Here is a 20,892-nt window from a genome sequence, read left to right as displayed (position 1 = left end):
CGCATTTACATTGCATTACAATTACGATTTTTTTCCTCCCATGTGGCACAGGTCGGATATGACCCACGAACATGTAAGCAGGAAAAAAAACACAAGAATTCTAATATTCTCAGATCAGTTTCAGGACTCATTCATATGTGGAAATAAATCTGATATTAACTGGATATGTGCATGCCACGTGTCTGTCAAGTAAGCGGACAGATTGTATATTCCCGTCAACGCGAGTCGTACATCATTGAAAAAGCAATGGTGGCGAATGACGTCAACTCTGGTGGACGCCAACCGCAATCACATGACTCTTTTCAATGCCCAGCCTGCGACAAGGGCTCTCCTCTTTTTTTTTTTTTTTTTTTCTCGGCCTTAACAGACCAATGTTTTGCTGACCTTTAAAGATGGTGCAGAAATCAAGAGCTTGTATTATCATTTCTTCTGCGTCAGTTGTCTTTTTTCCCCCTTTCTGGCTTAAACTTACAATATCTTAAAAAGAAGATGTAAGCTGGTTGTCAAAAAAATCAGATATAGTCAACAAATCGGAACTGGGCATCAAGACCTGCAGTGTAAATGTGGCCTTAGTTTACTATATACCTTACTAAATTATTTCAGTTATACAAGGGCAGTGTTGTCAAAAGTACCGACCGTGATACCAAGTCAGTACTGATATTTTAAAAAAATGATGCTTTGAGCGCTGTTGAGCGGATTCGTAAACGCCTCTGATTGGCCATTGTGTTCACACGCTCATCAGATATGTCTGTGATTGCCTACAATGATCAACGAATGGGAGCATTGAAAGCACATGGAAGTGTTTGAATTTGAAAGCATTTTGGGAGCGGGAGCATTTGAAAAGCGGGCATCTATCAGCAGACCTGTCTGCTGATAGACACCTGCTTTCAAACTCTTCCATGTGTAAGGGGGTGAAGAGCATCATTGATGTCTATTTACAACATGTTATTGAAGCGTTGATCATTGTAGCCAATCACAGACCTATCTGATGAGCGCATGAAAACAAAGGCCAGTCAGAAGTGTTTACAAATCTGCTCAACAGCGCTCAAAGTCATCATATTTTTAAAATTTCAGTACCGACTTGGTATCGCGGTCAATAATTTTGACAACGCTAAGGGCAGTAGGTCTATATGTAAGATGTTTTTAGAATTATCACTTTGCAATTGCCTTACCTAAGCAATGCAAACTAAAAACTAGGCAATGACCATTTCAATTGAATGCAATGTATAATATATTCATTGAATGCTGGAAGCATGGCTGCACATTAGTTATGCACATTAGCACTGCATATCAGTGCTGCAAGTTAGTTGTTTCTGATAACCTGTAGTGCATTGATTTTAATGCAGATCACTTGAGTAAATTACTCTGGTTTTAAGAGTAACATAATAAGCATTATACAGGGGCAAGTCAGATGATCTTCAGATGGATTTCGTGTGTTTTATGTGATGCTGTTTAATACGTTACCTTAAAGCCCTGTGAATGCATTTGATCTTTGAACTCTACCCTGCTGATCACACATGACTGTCTTATGTAGCTGGAGATCCATTATCCATTTTGAACTGCTCAGCACTGACTGAACTCGGAATTCATTCCTTCTTTTCCCTTTCCCGTTTACTTCCCGCTCTGCTGTCCACACTGAACCTGCTAGGCTGGTCACATGCCACCTATGGTCATATGGTCACAGCTCTTAACATGTTGATTTAGCTTTCTGCACAATGGGTCCCAGCTTCCTGTTATGGAGGAGGATGGCAGTGTAGTGCAAGCCTCAGCATATTGTGTATCCTTCCCCGAGCCTCCTGCTGTCATAAGGCACAAGGGGTTTGTGCTGAGCAAGGTGCCATATTTCCCTGGACGGAGAAGGAAAGGGGTTAAGTGAGCACAGGAGGTTGGAGAAAAAAATGTGCTGACAGCTTTAAAAAGTCATGAATTTAAGTGACGTGCTGAATTTATCTGCTCAAACCCAAAGAAGCTCTTGACACTTCAAGTATTACGCGTTTCTCTCACTCGCCCTGATTTGCGAAAGCAAAGCTCGGCCATTAAAATGTGTGAAAAGCATGAACACTTCAAAAGTAGTGTAGGTTAGCATAACAAAAAACCACTCAAGTTAACTCAGTAAAGTCAAGTGTCTGTGGTTGTTCTTAAGGTTTAATGCAGAATGCCACACTGGTAATGGTCAGTGAAAGTGCCAGCAGGGAGGCAATTTTAATGTCCTAATGGGACCATGTTATGCATGTTATGCAAGTTATCTCGATGTAGGTGTAGCTGCATGCACACTTGCCATTTTCAGCACTCCAGTCACATGATCCAGAAATCATTAAATTGCTGATTTGGTGCTCAAGAAGCATTTCTTATGTCGAAATCAGTTGAATTGCTTAATATTTCTGTAAAAACAGTGATACATTTTCTTGACTTTTTATGACTAGAAAGTTAAAAACAACAGCATTTATTTTAAATGGAAATATTTTGTAACATCATGCATGTCTTTACTGACAATTTTAATCAATTTAATGCATCCTTGCTGAATAAAAGATTGGTAACACTTTAGGGTCCAGTTCTCACTATTAACTAGTTGCTTATTAGCATGCATATTACTAGGATATCGGCTGTTTATTAGTACTTATAAAGCACATATTAATGCCTTATTCTACATGACCATATTCTACATCCCTTAATCCTACCCAATACCTAAACTTAACTATCTTACTATTAATATGGAGTAATTAGGAGTTTGAGGCAAGTCTCAGTTAATAGTGAGAATTGGACCCTAATCTAAAGTGTGAATTAATTTCTTTAAAAACAAAAACAAAATTGTACTGATCCCAAACTTACTCTGCATCTGAATCTTTTTTTTTGACAATCTCAATATACATGCACTGTTAGGAGGTATGATTCGGCTAACGTCTGTCTCTCTTTCTTCATCTGTTGTTCATACCATCATCCCTCGTATCTTGACTTTAGTTTGCTAACTCACTGGTAAAGTTCACAGCACTGATCTTTATCTAACCACTGTAAAATAAACAGTATGAAATGGGAAGTCAAGTATACACCAGCAGACGGGAGATATTGTCAGTGCTTTCAAACAACCGCTTGATAATTCCATTTTGTTTGCTAGAGTGTCTGTCTATGTTAATGAACATATGCCATTGCCAACCATTTGAGTTTACCAAGCTGTACAAACTACCACTGAAAAGTTTGGACACATTTGATTGAAATGTCATCTAATCATTTTAAAAAGTTTATGCTCAGATGCTTTAAATCAGTCTCAAACTCATTTCCTAGAGGGCCACAGCTCTGCACAGTTTAGCTCCAACCAGCTCAAACTCACACCTGCTTGGAAGTTTCTAGTAATCCTGAAGACCTTGATTAGCTGGATCAGGTGTGTTCAATTAGGGTTTGAGCAAAACTGTGCAGGGCTGTGGCCCTCCAGGAATTGAGTTTGAGACCAGTGCTTTCAATTATTTGTTTTTCATTGTCAAGTTGGATACAAGATCAAAGTATAGTCTGTTATTCTAGTAATTAATAAACAATGAGTATGCGTGTCCAGACTTTTGACCTGTAGCATAAATCAGATCTTGCTCATATCTGACTTAATATATATTTTGAAAAAAATTAAATGGTCACCTTCAATATCTTCTTTTGGACTGAATTATTTCTTGTACAAAAAGACCAGCTTTCCTTCTACCACCTAGCAATTATTGATTCAAATTCCTTGCCAGGATAAAATCAATATCACATCCTCCTTTGCACAGACCAGAGATGTCCACAAAGATCCAATAAGGAACTGGCCAGCTATTTTTGAATAGATGTTTCTCGAGCTACGCAGCATGTTCTTGGAGGCTGGACAGTGATGAAATACCTAATGGGAAAGAGGGTTAGTTTCTGGGCATGTCTGTGACGACACTGAAGCAAGCAGCAGGTACATGCTGTGGATGAATCACGCTTGGCCTCAGGCTGACGCTACAGCAGAGAGCTCTTTCATTTACGTTTGCTTCACACTCTCTCATTACGTTATGAGAGCTTGCAAGGGCAGAGTTTCCCCTCAGCCAATCAGAACCGCCTGCTCAGCAGTGACGTTGTCATGTGTGATGTCATCTTTGAGATGCAGTAAGAAAGGTCACAGAAATGTGTGTGAGCAGTCTACTGTTCTCTCAGTAGCCATGTTTTGTATTTATAATTTATTTGTCTGTTTATCCCTTATCTCCTTTTTAAATATATGTAGTTGTCATTTTTACTTCATTTTTAACTGCCATGAAAATAGCTTTAAACATTGTTATTCGGTTTGAATGGAAATTCAGAATTAGCCCCATGTTATATTATATTTAATGTGTTTTTTTAAATATTTTATATCATTTGGTTTTTATTTTTTCATTTCACAATTCTTGCTTATAGCTAGTGATGATGTGGCTTTCTGTGCCACATGACAAAGGAATGTGGGTGTGGCTTCGGGTGTGTCGGCGTCCGTTCCCCATTGATAAAAGGTGCTGCTAATTCCGTTGAGCTCTTCCTAGAAAATGTGTTTCCTGTTCCTTCCTGTTCTTTGATTAGGCCTGAAAACTGCAGCATGAGACAAAGATACAGCATTTCATTGCTGCTAAAGGCAACTGACTCTTTAGTATTAGTTAATATTTATTTTCTTAGTTTAGTAATTTAGTATTTAGCAAATTAAAGTACAAATCCCCCAAGTCTTTGCCATCCTTTTTAATAATTGTTCTATAACTATAATAATTATTAATAATTATAGAGTCAGTGTTGTTTATTTTTTTAACCTACAACCTCTATATTAGATATCCAAGGCCCTTGTAATTTGAGTTAGTTCACCCAAAAATTAAAAATGTCATTGGTTACTCACATTCCTTCTTCTGTAGAACACAAAAGGAGAAGTTCTGATTTAGGTTAACTCTTTTGTCTTCCGTACAATTAAAAAGTGGGTTGGGACCAGGGGCTATGAAAGTCTCAAAGTACTTAAAAATCATCATAAAGCCATCTTAAATGTAGTCCAAACGATTCATGCACTATATTCCAAGTTTTCCGCAGCCATATAATAGACTTTGTAGTCACACGACTTTATGCAAATAATATCGCATTAATAATAATATCTGTCAAATTTGTCCTTAACGTCCTTGTACTTTCAAGTCAGCTTTAATTCATGTATGCTCTTTGAGACAGTTATCAGCCCAAAATGCAAAACAAAAAAATAAGTTGATTTTAGACAAAACAAATAGTCTTGGGAGCTAGCTTGGCACTATAGGGAAATAACTGCTAAACACTCACAGTTTTTCATTGAATGCTGTAGGTGATGTTACATAAGACCACGGCTTCTCATCCCTGTGTGTCCAGCTGTCAGCTCTGTTCTCCGTAATACAAAGTGCGGCAGCTGGTGCTCGGTTTCAAACATTAGAATTGTGATTGGCGATACATCTGTGTCACAAACTCAGCTGCCGCCTCTATTTGAGCTTACTGGTATTTGAGATCTGTCTGGTGGCTGATAAAAACCAAGGCTGGGTTTTGGCTGCTCATCAGAAATAGTTACAACTTCACCCTTTTGGCCATCTGACTTTGCATTAGAAGAGTCATTTCAGAAGCAGCTGTCAGTTTAGTTGAAAATGCCTGAATTCAAGATGTCTCCTACACTAAATCCTCCTCCTCTGCTCCTCTCTGAACCCATTTCAAACGTAAGTCTCTTTTCAGATTTGATGTCTCTGCATTTTCTCGTCTACATGTGGTGCTTAGTCATATGGTGTGAATCATACTGTCTAAGACAGACAAGTTAGAATTAGACTAATTTACTGTACAAGAAAAGATCAGCATTTATTAGTGGAAGATCAGTGTGGATCTTATTCTCCATCTCAGGGTCAGTCTTTCTGACCGAGCCTTTGGTGACTCAGACTTCCAAGGCAGCTGGTGTGGTGCTGCTAAGCTGGCATCCCACTGACTTTTATTTTTGTCTCTAATTGACTTATACCTGAGTCTTGTCATGGTTGGTTTAGTTCTAATAGTAAAGACCTGAGGCTGAGATAGTGTCTCTTTAATGGCTTGAAACCCGCTTTGAAACATGTTTCATTAGCGGATATGAGTTCAGTGTCTATGTTGAGTATTACCTGGTATGTTCCCGACATGGCCTTACAGGAAATATTAGTGGGTAGTAGAGATGCCACTGATATTTATTGCTTGATTACTGATCAAATTAAAACCATCAGCCATAAGCATTAAAAAGGCAGATATTGCTTAATAATTATGTGCATTTATTTTGTGAAAGGTCTATAATCTGCAAGATAGTAGTGTTGTCACGTTACCAAAATTCCAGTAGTCTGTACCAATACCATGAAAATTTTACGGTTCTCTGTACCAATTTCGGTACCACAGCAAAATCTGTTGGAACTATTTTATATAGCCTATTTTAAAATGTATTAAATATGATTTGGAGCGTGTGTATATTTGTGTTTGTATATATAGGCTAATGGTAACCTAAATAATAAAGTTAAATATTATTTAAAAACATTCGTGTTTTTTTTTTATTTCCACACAAAGATGCGTCATATAGCCTACCGCTCTGCTCTTTGAGAGGGATGTGGGACACGAGCAGGAAAGAGACCATTTCTCTTTAATAATATCCTCATGTTATCTCCTGATGTTACTAGCAACTGACACTTGTTGTAAAAGGTCTGAAGAGCGAGTTTTATCCTCCGCAGGGGCAAGACATTCAGGCTATGTTTGATTTTGCGCTGCCAGAAAAAAGCGAAAGTAAAAATCACCAGCGTGTGTGAAACACGCTATACAAATAAACTTGACGTGCCTTATAAAGTCTAATAACAAGCACAAACTGTGTTAAATAGAAATTGACGTGCAAGCAAAAAGGTTTCTGTCATACAGTGTTTTTTCTACTTTACCACAGTAAAGAATGCGAATAGCCTATAATAGGCCTAAATGCGAACGAAAGAAAGAAACGTTTATAATCCCCTTCGTGAGTGAAGATTTGGGAAAAGAAACAGAGATTCCATGTTCAGTGTAATAACTAATGGAATATTGTTAAATTCTCTGCTAATCGGGTGACCAGATCGCGATTCGCAAAACAGAATACAAAGCTTAAATTTATGGACTCACGTACCTCTCTCATTCGGCATGAACCAAAATGTTTCCATGGCTGCGATGTCACATTTATTTGCTAACCTATTATTTCTTTTGTAAACAAAGCTTTGTGCTTCACTCGTGTCATATTCACATAATACTGCCACAGCCCTATCAGTGGGTACCGAATATACCCGGATTCTCGGTACTACCGGTACTACAGAAATGCGGATATCGTCACATTTTCAAAATTTCGGTACCGAAGTACCGGTACTTTTGACAACACTACAAGATAGTGTTAGATGTTATTTGCTGTTGTCTTGCTGTATCTGTTGATCAGCTTCTGTCAAGAAAAATACTGTGACCTGCTGTTTTTGTATCTGTGGTAATTGAGGGAAACTGAGGATGTTCAAGAGCTCTACTAAATGATTCAAGTGTTTTTGTCTCTCCTCCTCTGATCTTTCCAGATGCGTTGCGCTTGTAAAAAGGTTAGCTTGTTGGTGACTGTTGCGATTCGCAACAATTTTCTACTAAATGAAGGGACTTCTGGGAATGTCCTTTTACTGTTTTTCCTCTGTAAATTATAGTTATTCAAAGTTTTTGTACAAAAAACTAATTTGTAAAAAAAAAAATTACATGTGATGTAAAAAGAATAGTGATGTTAAACAATTAACAATTTTTCACCACATAGTGTTACTTAATGTATCTGTTACTTGTATCTGTTCTTTGTGAGTCCCTGAGATAAATTCCTCAAGGCCTTTTCAGACAGTGAAACCATGTGTTTGGCTTAGTGGAGTGGGGAAAGGAAGGTTTTGCTGGTCCTATGACTTTTTTTTTTTTTTTTTTTTTTTTTTTTTTTTTTTTTTTTGAAAAAGTATTGTTAATCTCATAAACTACAAAAGACACCACTACTGCTGAAATTTTGTGATTACAAAAGCACTTTTACATTGGAACAAAGTTCTTTGTTGTTACTCTTTGGTGTGGTTGTGCCCCTTGTAAATTATGCCTTGGATCCATTTTAATCAGTGTGGGATACACAGTCATTGATTTTTTCCTTAAAGATCAATTCTTATAATAATTCACAGGGTCAGAGTGAAACCTGATATTATTTAGTAAACTTAATCCCATGTGTGATGATTTCATTCATTGCTCTTGAAAAGGACATGTTCTTTCTTGTTTGTATACCCTTTTAAAATGGGAATTGTACTCGCTAATCATATAATTGTTTTTTTTTTAATTTTTTTTCTCAGTGGTGTTGTTTTTATATCAAATTTAATCAAATTAAAAAAAAAAAATCTTTTCCTAGCTCCAAAATTTGGGGATCAACCCGGCCAACATCGGGTTCAGCACCCTGACGATGGAGTCGGACAAGTTCATCTGTGTCCGGGAGAAGGTCGGAGAACAGGCACAGGTGGTGATCATCGACATGGCGGACCCAAACACCCCCATCCGCAGGCCCATCTCTGCAGACAGCGCCATCATGAACCCTGCAAGCAAAGTTATTGCACTTAAAGGTAGGAGATGTAGATTATTAGAGCCACAGATACCCGTATTAACCTAATTGTAATGACTACTGCATTTTTAGCTGAACTGAATCATAGAACTGATCCAAGCCAATTGTTGTTTTAAACTAGAACTTAAGTGTGTTGTTTTCTTAGATTCATTCATTAACACAGTTCCTTTTTAGTTTAAATTATACTAGACCAATTTCTGGAGCAAATGTTTTTTGCATTTTCCTCATTATAGTCTACATCTTATCTTACCGGTAACATGATATGTTGTGTATTTTTTGTCATGCAGCCATAATTGCTTTGTCTTTTTGTTTTGTTTCCTTTTGTGTTGCTGCTTTCTCATGTGTATGCAGACGGTGAGTTAATATTTTAGTACAATGATTTGTGAAAGTTATAATCCTGTTTCTAAAATGAACATCATGTAGAGTTGTTTGGCCTCATTGCTTAACCTTGTGTGTAGGTGTTTCTAGAGCCTCCACTTCAAGCCAGAAAATGTTTTAAATAATGTTTTAGGATACATTGTTCCTGTCCATTTCGCAAAGAAATGCTTACATTATTATCACATGAAACTTTAAAAACTAAAATATTTGGTTGTATTGAATGTGTTATAAGAACAACAGCAGTTTGAAAATCAACAAAATTGCCATTGTAAATATAGGAGAGGTGTGCCTCAAGGTTTGGACTTAGGCCCCATGCAAATTCAATCCATGATAGGCAATGTAAAGTAAACATGTCGTGGCATCTCTCTAATATTGTTTACATAGATAAAGACTGTTTAGCCAACAATATACCACATAATTAACCCAATTCGGCTAAACAGGATTCGACTTTCACAAAATTCATAGCTTGAATTTTCACATCATGTTGATTTCTGTAGACATAAGTAATCCAGTTTCTCTTCCTGGGGTCTGAAATATTGTTGGGCATACATGTGCTTTTCTGTTTATTTAATTTCAATTATTATAATTTTTTTTTTTTTTTTTTTAAACGCTTGCCATATTGAGTCCTTTCCTCCACCCTCACTATGTAATCTTAACATCAAATGTCTCAATATGTCCATATAAATGAACCTGGGTAAAGGTAGCCTCATAGTTTTATGGTTCTTGTGGTAGTTCATAGTCCATTAGGTTTTAATCACTATGCAGCTTGTGTTTAGGTAGCTATTGTGTGACTAACATTGTATCAGTGTCATGGTTGATGTTTGAATAAATATCAATAGCTTTTAGCACTAAGCTTAGTGCCTCCTGTAGAGTTGAGAGTTTTGTCATTCTGCGCAAATGGCTCTTTCAGAGTCATCTCTCCAATTTTTCAGTATGTTTTAATTGTAATTGATACATTAAAGGGTGTTATTTGTAGCATCAAACCTGTTTGCTTTGCCTTTTCAATAGAGGAAAAAAGAGCAGTGAATGGCTTGCATTTGAGAGCCAAAACAGTCACTGTTGCAGTTTAAAATTAGATTAGCTTTAAATCGATTGCTTGTTTGTGCAGGATTTGAGCTTATAATTATTATTATGTTGAGACGTTGTTGCTGTCTTCTTGTGTTTAGTGTGTTTAGGCCTATAGTGCTGTATCCTGCTCACTTATTATGTTGAGACAGTCTTAAATGTGGATTTAAATCCCTTCTATCCCTTTCTCACTCTGTAATACTCACACTACCACCCTTGCCATGTGATTTGAGTGTTAGGTTGTATTATGGGAATCATATCCATAACGGCCTGTTAATTTGCTTCCGTCGATGCATATAGACTAAATTCTGACCTCTGCAGCAATCAGCTTCACAGCAGCCTGCAATCTCACACTAGTTCTACTGAAAATTCAAAGTCGGCATGAAATCGATCCGTTTTCAAAATGCATTGATCTTAGTATGAATGATTCATTCGTGCATCATGTTTTTTTATTACTATTTTGATTGAATTAGATCTTTCTGTGTAAATGAGACTTCTCTCTGATTATGTAAGCCAGATTTTTCCAATCATAGGCTGTCTATACCCTGTCCTTGTAAGCTCGCATTCAGATCTGACTCCATTTTTGAACGTAACACGCACATCTCAAAATCCAATGAACTGATGGATAGAACCAAGTCTCTGCCCAACTTTATCTTTTTCGATAATCTGTTTCACCTGGATGTGGAAGAAAAGATCTGTCACAACTTATAGTAATGCCAGCACAGAAAAAATAGATCTGACCAGCTGTTTGAAATCAAGATGAACTCAAAATTTGACCATTACTTTCTTAATACACATTCCTGTTTCAATTTTTTTTTTTAATTTGTATACGTTTTATTAAAAACAAAGGAAGTAAATAAAATGTTTTCGAAACCATATTCTGCTCACATCAACTTAGGCACAGAGGAGATGTTAACCAGTCCCATATATTTAGCCATAATTTTGGGTTACTGTTGTGCATAACCTTCCTCAAAGCTTACCTGTAGTTAATGCAACCATTTTACATTGGTTTGCATTAATGTTTAAGGTTAAAGGAATAATTCACCCAAAAATGAGAATTCCGTCATCAATTACTCACTCTTAATGTTGTTCCAAACCTGTATAAGTTTCTTTCTTCTGTTGAACACAAAAGAAGATATTTTGAAGAATGCTGATAACCAGAGAGTTGACGGTAGCCATTGACTTCCATAGTATTTTTTATTTTTTTCCTACTATGGAAGTCAATGGCCACTGTCATCTCTCTGGTTATCAGCATTCTTCAAAATATCTTCTTTTTAGTTCAACAGAAGAAAGGAATCTAAAAATCCACATCCTGGTTAAATAGCTTCCTCGAAAGCTGGCAGTGAAACCACATTGTGAAAACAAAAAGGGGTGCATTTCATGTTGACTTTAGAGACCTTTGCATTATACTGTAATCCTTGTTTTAAATGTATCGGTGCACAAAGATCAGATTAACTGGAACCTGAAGGAAGTAATTCACCACATAGATTAGTGTTTATATGAATAATCGGTTGGAAGTTAATCAGGTGAGTTGCCGCCAAGTTTTCCTTTCCCATAACACACATTATTCGCCATTCACAATGTGTGTGCAGTAAGTCTTGTGCTAAGATGAAATCAGTCTCTGGTGTTTAATTTGAGATGTCTAAATTGTGTTCCTTTCACAAATTCTCTCCACACTCGCTTTTTGATTGCTTGGCTTCATTTGTCTAACTGCTGAATGAGCTGTCATGGTGGGCTTGCCTGATGCACTTCCAGCCATGACTGACAATATTTCTACCCTGATGGCTTTGTAATCTAATTAAATTGTTTTATGTGTGTAAATGTGAAAATGTTTTCTACATGACACTTCTCCTTTATTCCTCTCAGCTGCCAAAACCCTTCAGATCTTTAACATCGAGATGAAGAGTAAGATGAAAGCCCACACCATGACTGATGATGTCACTTTCTGGAAGTGGATCTCTCTTAACACGGTTGCCCTGGTGACTGATAACGCCGTCTATCATTGGAGCATGGAGGGAGACTCTCAGCCGATCAAAGTGTTTGACAGACATTCCAGCCTGGCAGGCTGTCAAATCATCAACTACCGCACCGATGCCAAGCAGAAGTGGCTGCTGCTCATTGGCATTTCTGCTCAGGTGTCATAATCATTTTAAATGATCATTCATGATTTCTGGTCTAGAATTATGCACACAATTGTTATTGTAGTAGACATACACATGCTCACATTGAGATATGCTTTCATTATTTCTTTTTCATTTAAATTATTTAATTCATAATTTCTTTTTTTCCTTCTTTTTTTTTGTAATTAAATTTTTTTTTTTTATTATTATTCCCTTGATTCAGTATCCAACATTCGACTGAAAGAAAAACAAAGGTGTTTTTTTCCAAATCTCTCAAGTATTCTGTTTCTTGTTACAGCAAAACAGAGTTGTTGGTGCCATGCAGCTGTACTCAGTTGACAGGAAGGTGTCACAGCCTATCGAGGGTCACGCTGCAGCCTTTGGCCAGTTCAAAATGGAGGGAAATGCAGAAGAATCCACTCTCTTCTGTTTCGCTGTGCGGGGTCAGGCAGGAGGAAAGGTGCGTTTCCACATGTCTTTATCACATTTAATTACATTAACTAGAAACGTTTTACTCAGCAAAGATGCATAAATGACTAAATTACTAGTATTCCACAGTTGTCTAAGAAAAATAGGAAGTGGTCCGGACAGTTTTTTGGGTGTAAACTGCCATTTTTGAGGAAGAGGTCATGTAGCCTGCTAGTTTTAGTTTCAGATGTTCATGTTACTAATATTAAACATCACCTAATTTAATTACTTTCCAGAGCTAATTGTTTGGTGAACACTTAATTTGTCACTTATATCTGTTGCATCATTTTTGAAGAACTTTGAGATGTGTGTATTACTTCACATGAAATTAACTAAAGGATTCACTATGCAGCTTCACATTATTGAAGTGGGGACACCACCGACCGGCAACCAGCCATTCCCAAAGAAAGCTGTGGATGTATTCTTTCCTCCAGAAGCGCAAAATGACTTCCCTGTGGCCATGCAGGTAAGTGGTTTCTTGGTCTTTTTCTTTCTTTCTTTCTTTCTTTCTTTCTTTCTTTCAAAAATATTCAAAAAATCTTACCGCCCCAAAGTTTTGAATGCTAATGTAAACTCAGTGTAATGCAACATATTTCTCATCACACAGATCAGCTCCAAACAGGACGTCGTATTTCTCATCACTAAATATGGTTACATTCATCTGTACGACCTGGAGACAGGCACCTGCATCTACATGAACCGAATCAGCGGAGAGACCATTTTTGTGACGGCACCCCATGAAGCCACAGCTGGAATCATCGGCGTCAACAGGAAAGGACAGGTACGTGCTGAACCTTAAATTCAGATTGAGCCATGAAGTGTGAATGAATCTGGATCTCCTTCTTCCAGCAAATTAAACCAAGCAATGATAAAAGTGCCACAATGTTTACAATTTTCAAGGAACCTGACCTTCAAATGGCATACTTAAAGTTGTCTCTGCATATTAAGCTGCCATTAAGAGGAAGTGTATTAACATTGAAAAAATTACACGCTTCAGCTGTAATTAGTGTCAGTATTTCAAATTTCTAGCAGCTGTGTCACTTTGATCCTGCACTGTGGAGCTCTATGTGTGTGTTTGGTTGGATCTCCGCTCTGTCAGACGCAATCTAAGGAGGACACAACTCAGCTGATTACCCCAGAGGCAAAACATTTAATACCCCGTCTTACTGAGACACGGAAACCACCCATCCTCCCTCTACACTTTTCCATCTTTTTTCATTTCCTAGCTCAAAGCATCTCTCATCCTTCTCCACCCTGAAATTTTTTACGTGATACTTGTAGATTGAGGACACCATAGTTATTAGTCGTAAATTATATCAAAAGGATAAATTTCTCTCCGGTTCAGCATACTGATTCCCAGAACGTTAGATTTATAAATACTCGGTTGTTTAGTATCTCAGGTGAGTTGACACTCCTGTCCAAAGGCTCTCCTTGTTCACAATGCTCTATTATGAGCTTGTTAATGGATTCCACGAGCGGGTAAATAATTTTCCAGCCATGCTGGAGAAAGTCTTAAATTATGCAGCAGATGACAGAAAGCCAATCCAAATTGTGTCACGCTGAACCTGAAGAGCACTGTTACCTTTCTCAATAATACAGAACCTCCGCCTTGGTCAACCAACAATGCCATGCACAACATCACAAAGATGAACGGCACAGAGTTAATGCATTTATCGACTAATAGACTGAAGGGTTATATGTGTTTATCTTAGAGTTGTTATTTTGTAGAGTGTTACATAATTACAATAGGTTAATCTATTATTTAACGTGGTAGTAAGATCTAGTACATTATGGATGGATTCGTTATAGAGTAAATTTCACACTGGAATAATTGTCTGAACATGATTTATTTAAGTTTAGGTAAAGGAAAAGGTATGCAGATCTCTCTTCCTTTCCCTATTTCCCCTGCTCATACTGGCATTCTCCATCTTCCTGTCCTCTGCACCACTCAGCACTGGTGGGTGATGAAAAGTCAGGTTCTAACCAGCTGCGTCTGCACTCGTGAGCGGAGTGACCTTGAGAGGGAGCCTTCACTGAAAATAGCTGCGGAGAGAATGCAAGAGGGAGACAGGCTGAGAGAGAGAGGAAAAAAAAGTGGCAGTTATCATGTGATCTTGCCGTGGGAGGCATTGACTGGCGTCCTAAATCCTTTCACATTAATGGAGGCGGAACCTGACCGCCAGTCACAGCATGCGTAGGGAGAATGCATCATCAGCTTCTGTGACATCACGCTTTGCCCTCCCTTTTTTCTTCGATCATGCCTACTACACTGTAGTACTGAATTAGGCTATTGTAACATGACACTCAATAAGTCAAATGTCTGGTCTGTTAGTACTTCAGCTCCTATGGACTGCAAATAAACTGATTTTGTTATGTAATAGAAATATTTTTCTATTAATACACATTTTTAAACCGTTAAAACATTACTATTAACTATATTATGATTCTTAATGCATCTATTTGTTGGTATTATTTTAATATTATTATTATTATTATTATTATTATTCATACAATTAAAATGTTTCTGCTTTTTAACATAATAAACAAATGCATTTTTGTATTTTTATGCATTTATTTATCCAAAGCAGCTTACAATAGAGGAACATCATCAGTATGTCAGATAAATTAACAATAATAATTTTATTTATTATTATTACTATTATTATGGTTGTTGTTAATAATAGTAAAAGTATACAAATATACTAAATCATTTTTGCATACTTTTCAATCTAAATGGTTGCCTTTTTTGATATTTTGAGATTGTTGAGCTGCTTAAATATGTTTCTCAATTGAGAATGAATGGTTATTATACATTGCAAATATTTATTAAATATTATTTAATATTCAAAACCATGTAACAGGATGTTTGGCTGTGTGCATATTATATTATATTATATTATAATATTCATTTATTCAAAATGAAATGGATATCTTGTCCATGTGAGAACAGAGATACTGGGATGTGCTCTGGGCAGATGTTTGAGTTTGGGGTCCTCATCAGGAATGACTCATTATTACTATCATCATCTCATCAGGCCTTGGGCTTTTATTGACGTCAATGCAGTGTTTTTCCCTGTTGGCCATTGCAGCCTCTGTCTATCTCACACGCGCAAATGTAATCTCATTCACTTGCCCTCTCCTTTTCGCTCTCTTTCACTGCCTCTTTGTGGAGGAAAGCTGATAGACACAATGAGCTGCTCTATTTTTACTCCTCTCTTTAGTGTCTCTGCCTCCCTCCATCTCTGGGTGAGCTGACCCATATTGTTGGGGGTGGGCCGTGCGGGTTTAAACGGAGAGTGATGTGCATCCATGCAGAATAACGGCTGTGACTTTGACCTGCTGATGCCGTTCTAGAACATAGTAGCGTACAAACACTTACAACGTGCAGCAGAGATACAGTGCACTCTTGTCCACCTTTTTGTTCTCAAGAAATTAGACTTGGGATCCTTGGACTTGGGGGGGGGTTGATCTTGATTAATTTGAAATAACCTGCCCTCACTTGTCTAGTCTAATCCATGTTCATACAAGTTAAGTATGCGTTAAACATCTTAAATCTGTTTTACTGGTTTGTGTGTCACTGTTTCAACCTAGTAGCTAAAGACATTGTCCTGTACTGTACTTTCAGAGAAATATTGTTGAATTTTGTGCTTTGATGGGCTTTTGGCAACTTCAGCTTGTCTCTTGGCCAAACAACATCTACAGTAATGATGTCAAACTTTATAAATATCTGGTCAGTAATTTCTAGAGGTTTTATTAGTAGCAAGTTTTAATGGAAATAAAGATAAGACGCTTGATCAAAGTAGTGAGTTGGTTGAAAGAGGACTCCCTCCACGTCTCACTGCACTCCTGCATCTGATCATGTTACATACTCGAGACGAGCATTAGTGTGCACCTTAGCTTCAGTGTGAGGAGGTCAGCTGATACGAGGTGTTATGTTTTCTCATTAAGGGTCATTGAAAGGGGATATTGTACAACAGATCAGTTGTGCTCTGTGTGTGATGGATTTTCCAGCTGCTTTTATGCAGGTAACGTGGCCATAAACGTGGCCATGAAAATTTTCAAGTTCGCAATATCCTAGTGAGTGTGATAACTGTCAAAAATGAGCTAATTATAGATACCTGGTGTAATTTGATGTGATATCGTAATCACTATTTAGAAGTCTCAAAATATTAGATTTGTAATTTGTTACAAATTAAATGTTTTGGTCAAGCTAAAAAATTACATAGTTAAATAGGCTTTGAGGGTTTGGGCACTGGGAATGTCCCTGAACTTCCTGTTTGTTCCTAATTCCTGGTGCTGAATTACAAGCTCTGTTGAGAAAATTTGACACATAAAAACATTTTAAACATAGACAAAATTTAACATTTAATAATAATGATAATGATGATAATAAAGAAATTAAAAATGAGTTGTTCATTCTCCTCTCTTTTTCTGGTCTGATTCTCTATAGGGCTTTTCACACTTAAAGCAGTCAGTCCTGGGTCATTCTAAACCTGGGTTGTCTTGCTTCATGTTTCACACTGCTCATAATTTACCTGGGGTTAACACTTATTCCTTGGTATTCATAAGCTGATGTTTCACATTGTACATTCCAAATCCTGGGTTAGCATTCTTATTTGCATATTTGTGGTGTCAGTGTCACTGATTGGATAAACACTGCACATGACCTGTTTACATAGCTCTAGCATTGCACATCTTATTACCGACTGTACTATCGAGTTTATACTGAATGGACATTTCGGACTATAAAGGTAGGAATGAAACAGTCTCTTTTTTTTTTTTTTTTTTTGCCACTCAAATTGTCGCGTTTTCCATCAGCATTTGACATTTTTCCCTCTCAAATGCTGAATTTACTGTTTATATGCAATGCGAGGTGTTTCTGTGACTGTCCAAAGCAGGCGAATATGAATACGCGATTGGTTGTCTGTTGCTAAGCATCTAGCTGTAACTATCATTTCACACTGTACAAGTTTTGAACTGTAATGAGGGGTTAACTGCTCAAAAGCAGTGCTAACCCTACTCCAGAGCAGGGTTTTATAACCCCGGGTAAAAAGTGGTGCTAACCCCGCTTCTAAATTACAAGTGTGAAACGTTCCTTTACCCGGGGTTAAAAGCAGTATTTAGAACGACGATAAACAATTAAGCGCAGTGTGAAAAGCCCTTATATGTACCAGAAATGTGGTCTGAAAGATGAAATGTCTCACCTTACTGTACATCAGCTGCAAAGGAAATTTTACTAATTACAAACATAAATCACAAAACTTTGTTACTTTATTGTGTGTGTGTGTGTGTGTGTGTGTGTGTGTGTGTTTCTTAGGTGTTGTCAGTGTGTGTTGAGGAGGAGAACATCATCCCGTACATCACCAATGTGCTGCAGAATCCAGACCTGGCTTTACGGATGGCAGTCCGGAATAATCTGGCAGGAGCAGAAGAGCTTTTCGCCCGCAAGTTTAATAACCTTTTTGCCGCAGGGAGCTACTCGGAGGCAGCTAAAGTGGCCGCTAACGCTCCAAAGGTGAGGAGAGCTGAATATTCTTCTAAAACATTATTTAATAATAATAGCATAATATTTTAAATTAAATTTAAAATAATTATTATTATTAAATATATACTTTATTATTATAAATTATAATAATTAATATTCATAAATATTATATTAAATAATATTCACTTGATTCAACAAATGTAATGGTTGGGCTCTACTATGTATGTGAGTCATATTTGCTTGCTGACCCACTTCTCTTCATGTTTTGTTTATCTCAGGGTATCCTGCGTACCCCTGACACCATCCGCCGGTTCCAGAGCGTCCCGGCCCAGCCCGGCCAGACATCCCCACTGCTGCAGTATTTCGGGATCCTGCTGGACCAGGGCCAACTCAACAAGTTTGAGTCTCTGGAGCTGTGCAGACCCGTCCTTCAGCAGGGCCGCAAACAACTGCTGGAGAAATGGCTGAAGGAGGACAAGGTATGTGGAGGAGGTCACAGGGGAGAGATGGGTTATCTCCACACACACCCATTAGAGCCTCTTCCTCTGTACGCATGTGTTTGTGTGAGAGGCGTAGGGAACAGGGTGTGCTCTTCACATGTTTTTTTTTTTTTTTTTTTTTTCCCACAAACAGAAAGAATGCCTCCATATTTTTGACAAAGAAGGGGTCTGTGTGAAAACAGACTTTGTTGATTGTAAGAATGACTGTGTTTGTGTGTGAATGTGTGTCTGTTATCTAAGATGTTTGCTTTAGATGTGATGTCATGTGTTTGTTATGTGGGGCGAGGGGTGTTTGGGTTCTTTCCGTCTAAAGCACAGAAGAGGAAAGTCTTGGGATTCATTCCAGCCTGTTTTTTACAATCCACACTCAAAATAACTAAAAATGTTCTTTCTCATAGTCTCAACAAGTAACATCTCTCAGTTTATTGATTGTACTGAAGTGATTTGTTGTTCCACGAACATGATTTATTTGGAGAGTTGAGGACCATGATCCTTTGCTCAGTCCTGAAATACATTTGAATTGCATAAATACACACAAAGAACACTATACCAAATAAAGATTTCCTTGCATTCAATTCACCCTTACAGTTTTGACCTTATATACCACTGTTTAAAAATTTAAAGAAATTAATTTTAAAGTCATATAATCTAGCAGTCATTAAATAGACCGACGTAAGTGTTAATAACCTAAAATAAACATCACAGGTTTATTTTCATTCAGGCATAACTTAAAAATGATTCACAGTTCAGTAAGGATGTCAGTTGTAAATTTAGAAGTGACTTTTGAATGATTTTGATTTTGAATTAATAACACTAACTCACGAGCGAGTTCAAAACCACCATTTTGTGAACCCTTTGTGTTATTCATGAAAAAGAACCAGTTCTTAAGAATCAAACGCCTGTGAATCGAACAACACTGCACTCTAAAATTGTGCTTTTGATGTGTTTATAACCTTTATTGTGAAATTCTGTTGTTCTCCTCAGCTTGAATGCTCAGAGGAGTTGGGCGACCTGGTGAAGTCTGTGGATCCCACTCTTGCTCTTAGCGTCTATCTGAGGGCCAACGTACCCAACAAAGTCATTCAGTGTTTCGCAGAAACCGGCCAGTTCCCTAAGATCGTCCTGTATGCCAAAAAGGTATGATGACAGATCAGTCAGCATTTTAAGCTTAAATATAATTGAATGAACTGAAATTGAAATATGAGCTCAAATTAAACGGGTTTGAAAACATACTCACACTTCATTTGGTGGTTATAGGTGGGCTACACTCCAGACTGGATCTTCCTTCTGAGGAATGTGATGCGGATCAGTCCAGATCAGGGTCTGCAGTTTGCTCAGATGCTTGTTCAGGATGAGGAACCGCTGGCTGACATCACACAGGTCAGGAACAAAGGAGGAGAGGAGATGAAAGTGAAGTGGGAGGTTGAGAAGAAAGGAACAAAAGGAGGAGAATTGAAATGTTTTAGAGAGAAACCATGTGACGCAGAAGGCTGTTTGTCTTATTTAATGAACTCGGAAGGACGTTCACTGACAAACTGCATTTTTCTCCCAGATCGTTGATGTGTTCATGGAGTATAACCTGGTCCAGCAGTGCACGTCCTTCCTTTTGGATGCTCTGAAAAACAACAGGCCATCAGAAGGACCCCTGCAGACCCGTCTGCTGGAGATGAACCTGATGCACGCACCACAGGTACACAATGCAGAAAAACGTACTAATAAGCATCTTGACACACTTATTGTCTTTGCATTAGACTATTTTCAAGCAAAATGATCTCTTGCAGGTTGCAGATGCCATCCTAGGAAACCAGATGTTCACTAACTACGATCGTGCCCATATTGCCCAGCTGTGTGAGAAGGCGGGGCTTCTGCAGAGAGCTTTGGAGCACTATACTGACCTGTACGACATCAAACGAGCTGTCGTACACACCCACCTGCTCAACCCGGAGGTACCCAACAAGTGTTGACTTCTCTTATCTTATTCATGCCGAATTAAAGTATGACCCCTTTTTTCATTCTGTCTCTCTTCATTTTGCTCTCTGTTAATGTCTGCAGTGGCTGGTGAACTACTTTGGTTCTCTGTCAGTGGAGGACTCTGTGGAGTGTCTGAGAGCCATGCTGTCTGCTAACATCAGGCAGAACCTTCAGATCTGTGTCCAGGTAGCCTCCAAGTATCACGAGCAGCTGACTACCCAGGCCCTCACGGAGCTTTTCGAGTCTTTCAAGAGTTTTGAGGGTAAGAACATCCTTTCATTCCTTCTGATTTATTATCTGGTGTCACAGGAAAGTTCAACCACTTTG

At 37.9% G+C, this 20,892-nt stretch overlaps 1 protein-coding gene across 1 annotated transcript in view; it reads left to right on the top strand.

Moving 5' to 3' along the window:
- The window catches only part of cltca (clathrin, heavy chain a (Hc)), a 37,698-nt gene that overhangs the window by 2,521 nt on the left and 14,285 nt on the right, over window positions 1–20,892 (top strand). Inside the window, exons 2-13 of the mRNA XM_051909179.1 lie at window positions 8,372–8,579; window positions 11,888–12,156; window positions 12,440–12,601; window positions 12,962–13,075; window positions 13,217–13,390; window positions 17,927–18,124; window positions 18,373–18,573; window positions 19,579–19,731; window positions 19,852–19,974; window positions 20,147–20,284; window positions 20,376–20,540; window positions 20,647–20,827. Coding sequence (XP_051765139.1) covers window positions 8,372–8,579; window positions 11,888–12,156; window positions 12,440–12,601; window positions 12,962–13,075; window positions 13,217–13,390; window positions 17,927–18,124; window positions 18,373–18,573; window positions 19,579–19,731; window positions 19,852–19,974; window positions 20,147–20,284; window positions 20,376–20,540; window positions 20,647–20,827 — 2,086 coding nt within the window. The remainder of the gene's footprint in view (window positions 1–8,371; window positions 8,580–11,887; window positions 12,157–12,439; window positions 12,602–12,961; window positions 13,076–13,216; window positions 13,391–17,926; window positions 18,125–18,372; window positions 18,574–19,578; window positions 19,732–19,851; window positions 19,975–20,146; window positions 20,285–20,375; window positions 20,541–20,646; window positions 20,828–20,892) is intronic.

Source organism: Ctenopharyngodon idella, chromosome 10 (genome assembly GCF_019924925.1).
Source record: "Ctenopharyngodon idella isolate HZGC_01 chromosome 10, HZGC01, whole genome shotgun sequence".
Lineage (NCBI taxonomy): Eukaryota > Metazoa > Chordata > Actinopteri > Cypriniformes > Xenocyprididae > Ctenopharyngodon > Ctenopharyngodon idella.
The sequence above is the reverse complement of the archived record's forward strand: the minus strand, read 5'-3'. Positions and strand labels throughout refer to the sequence as shown.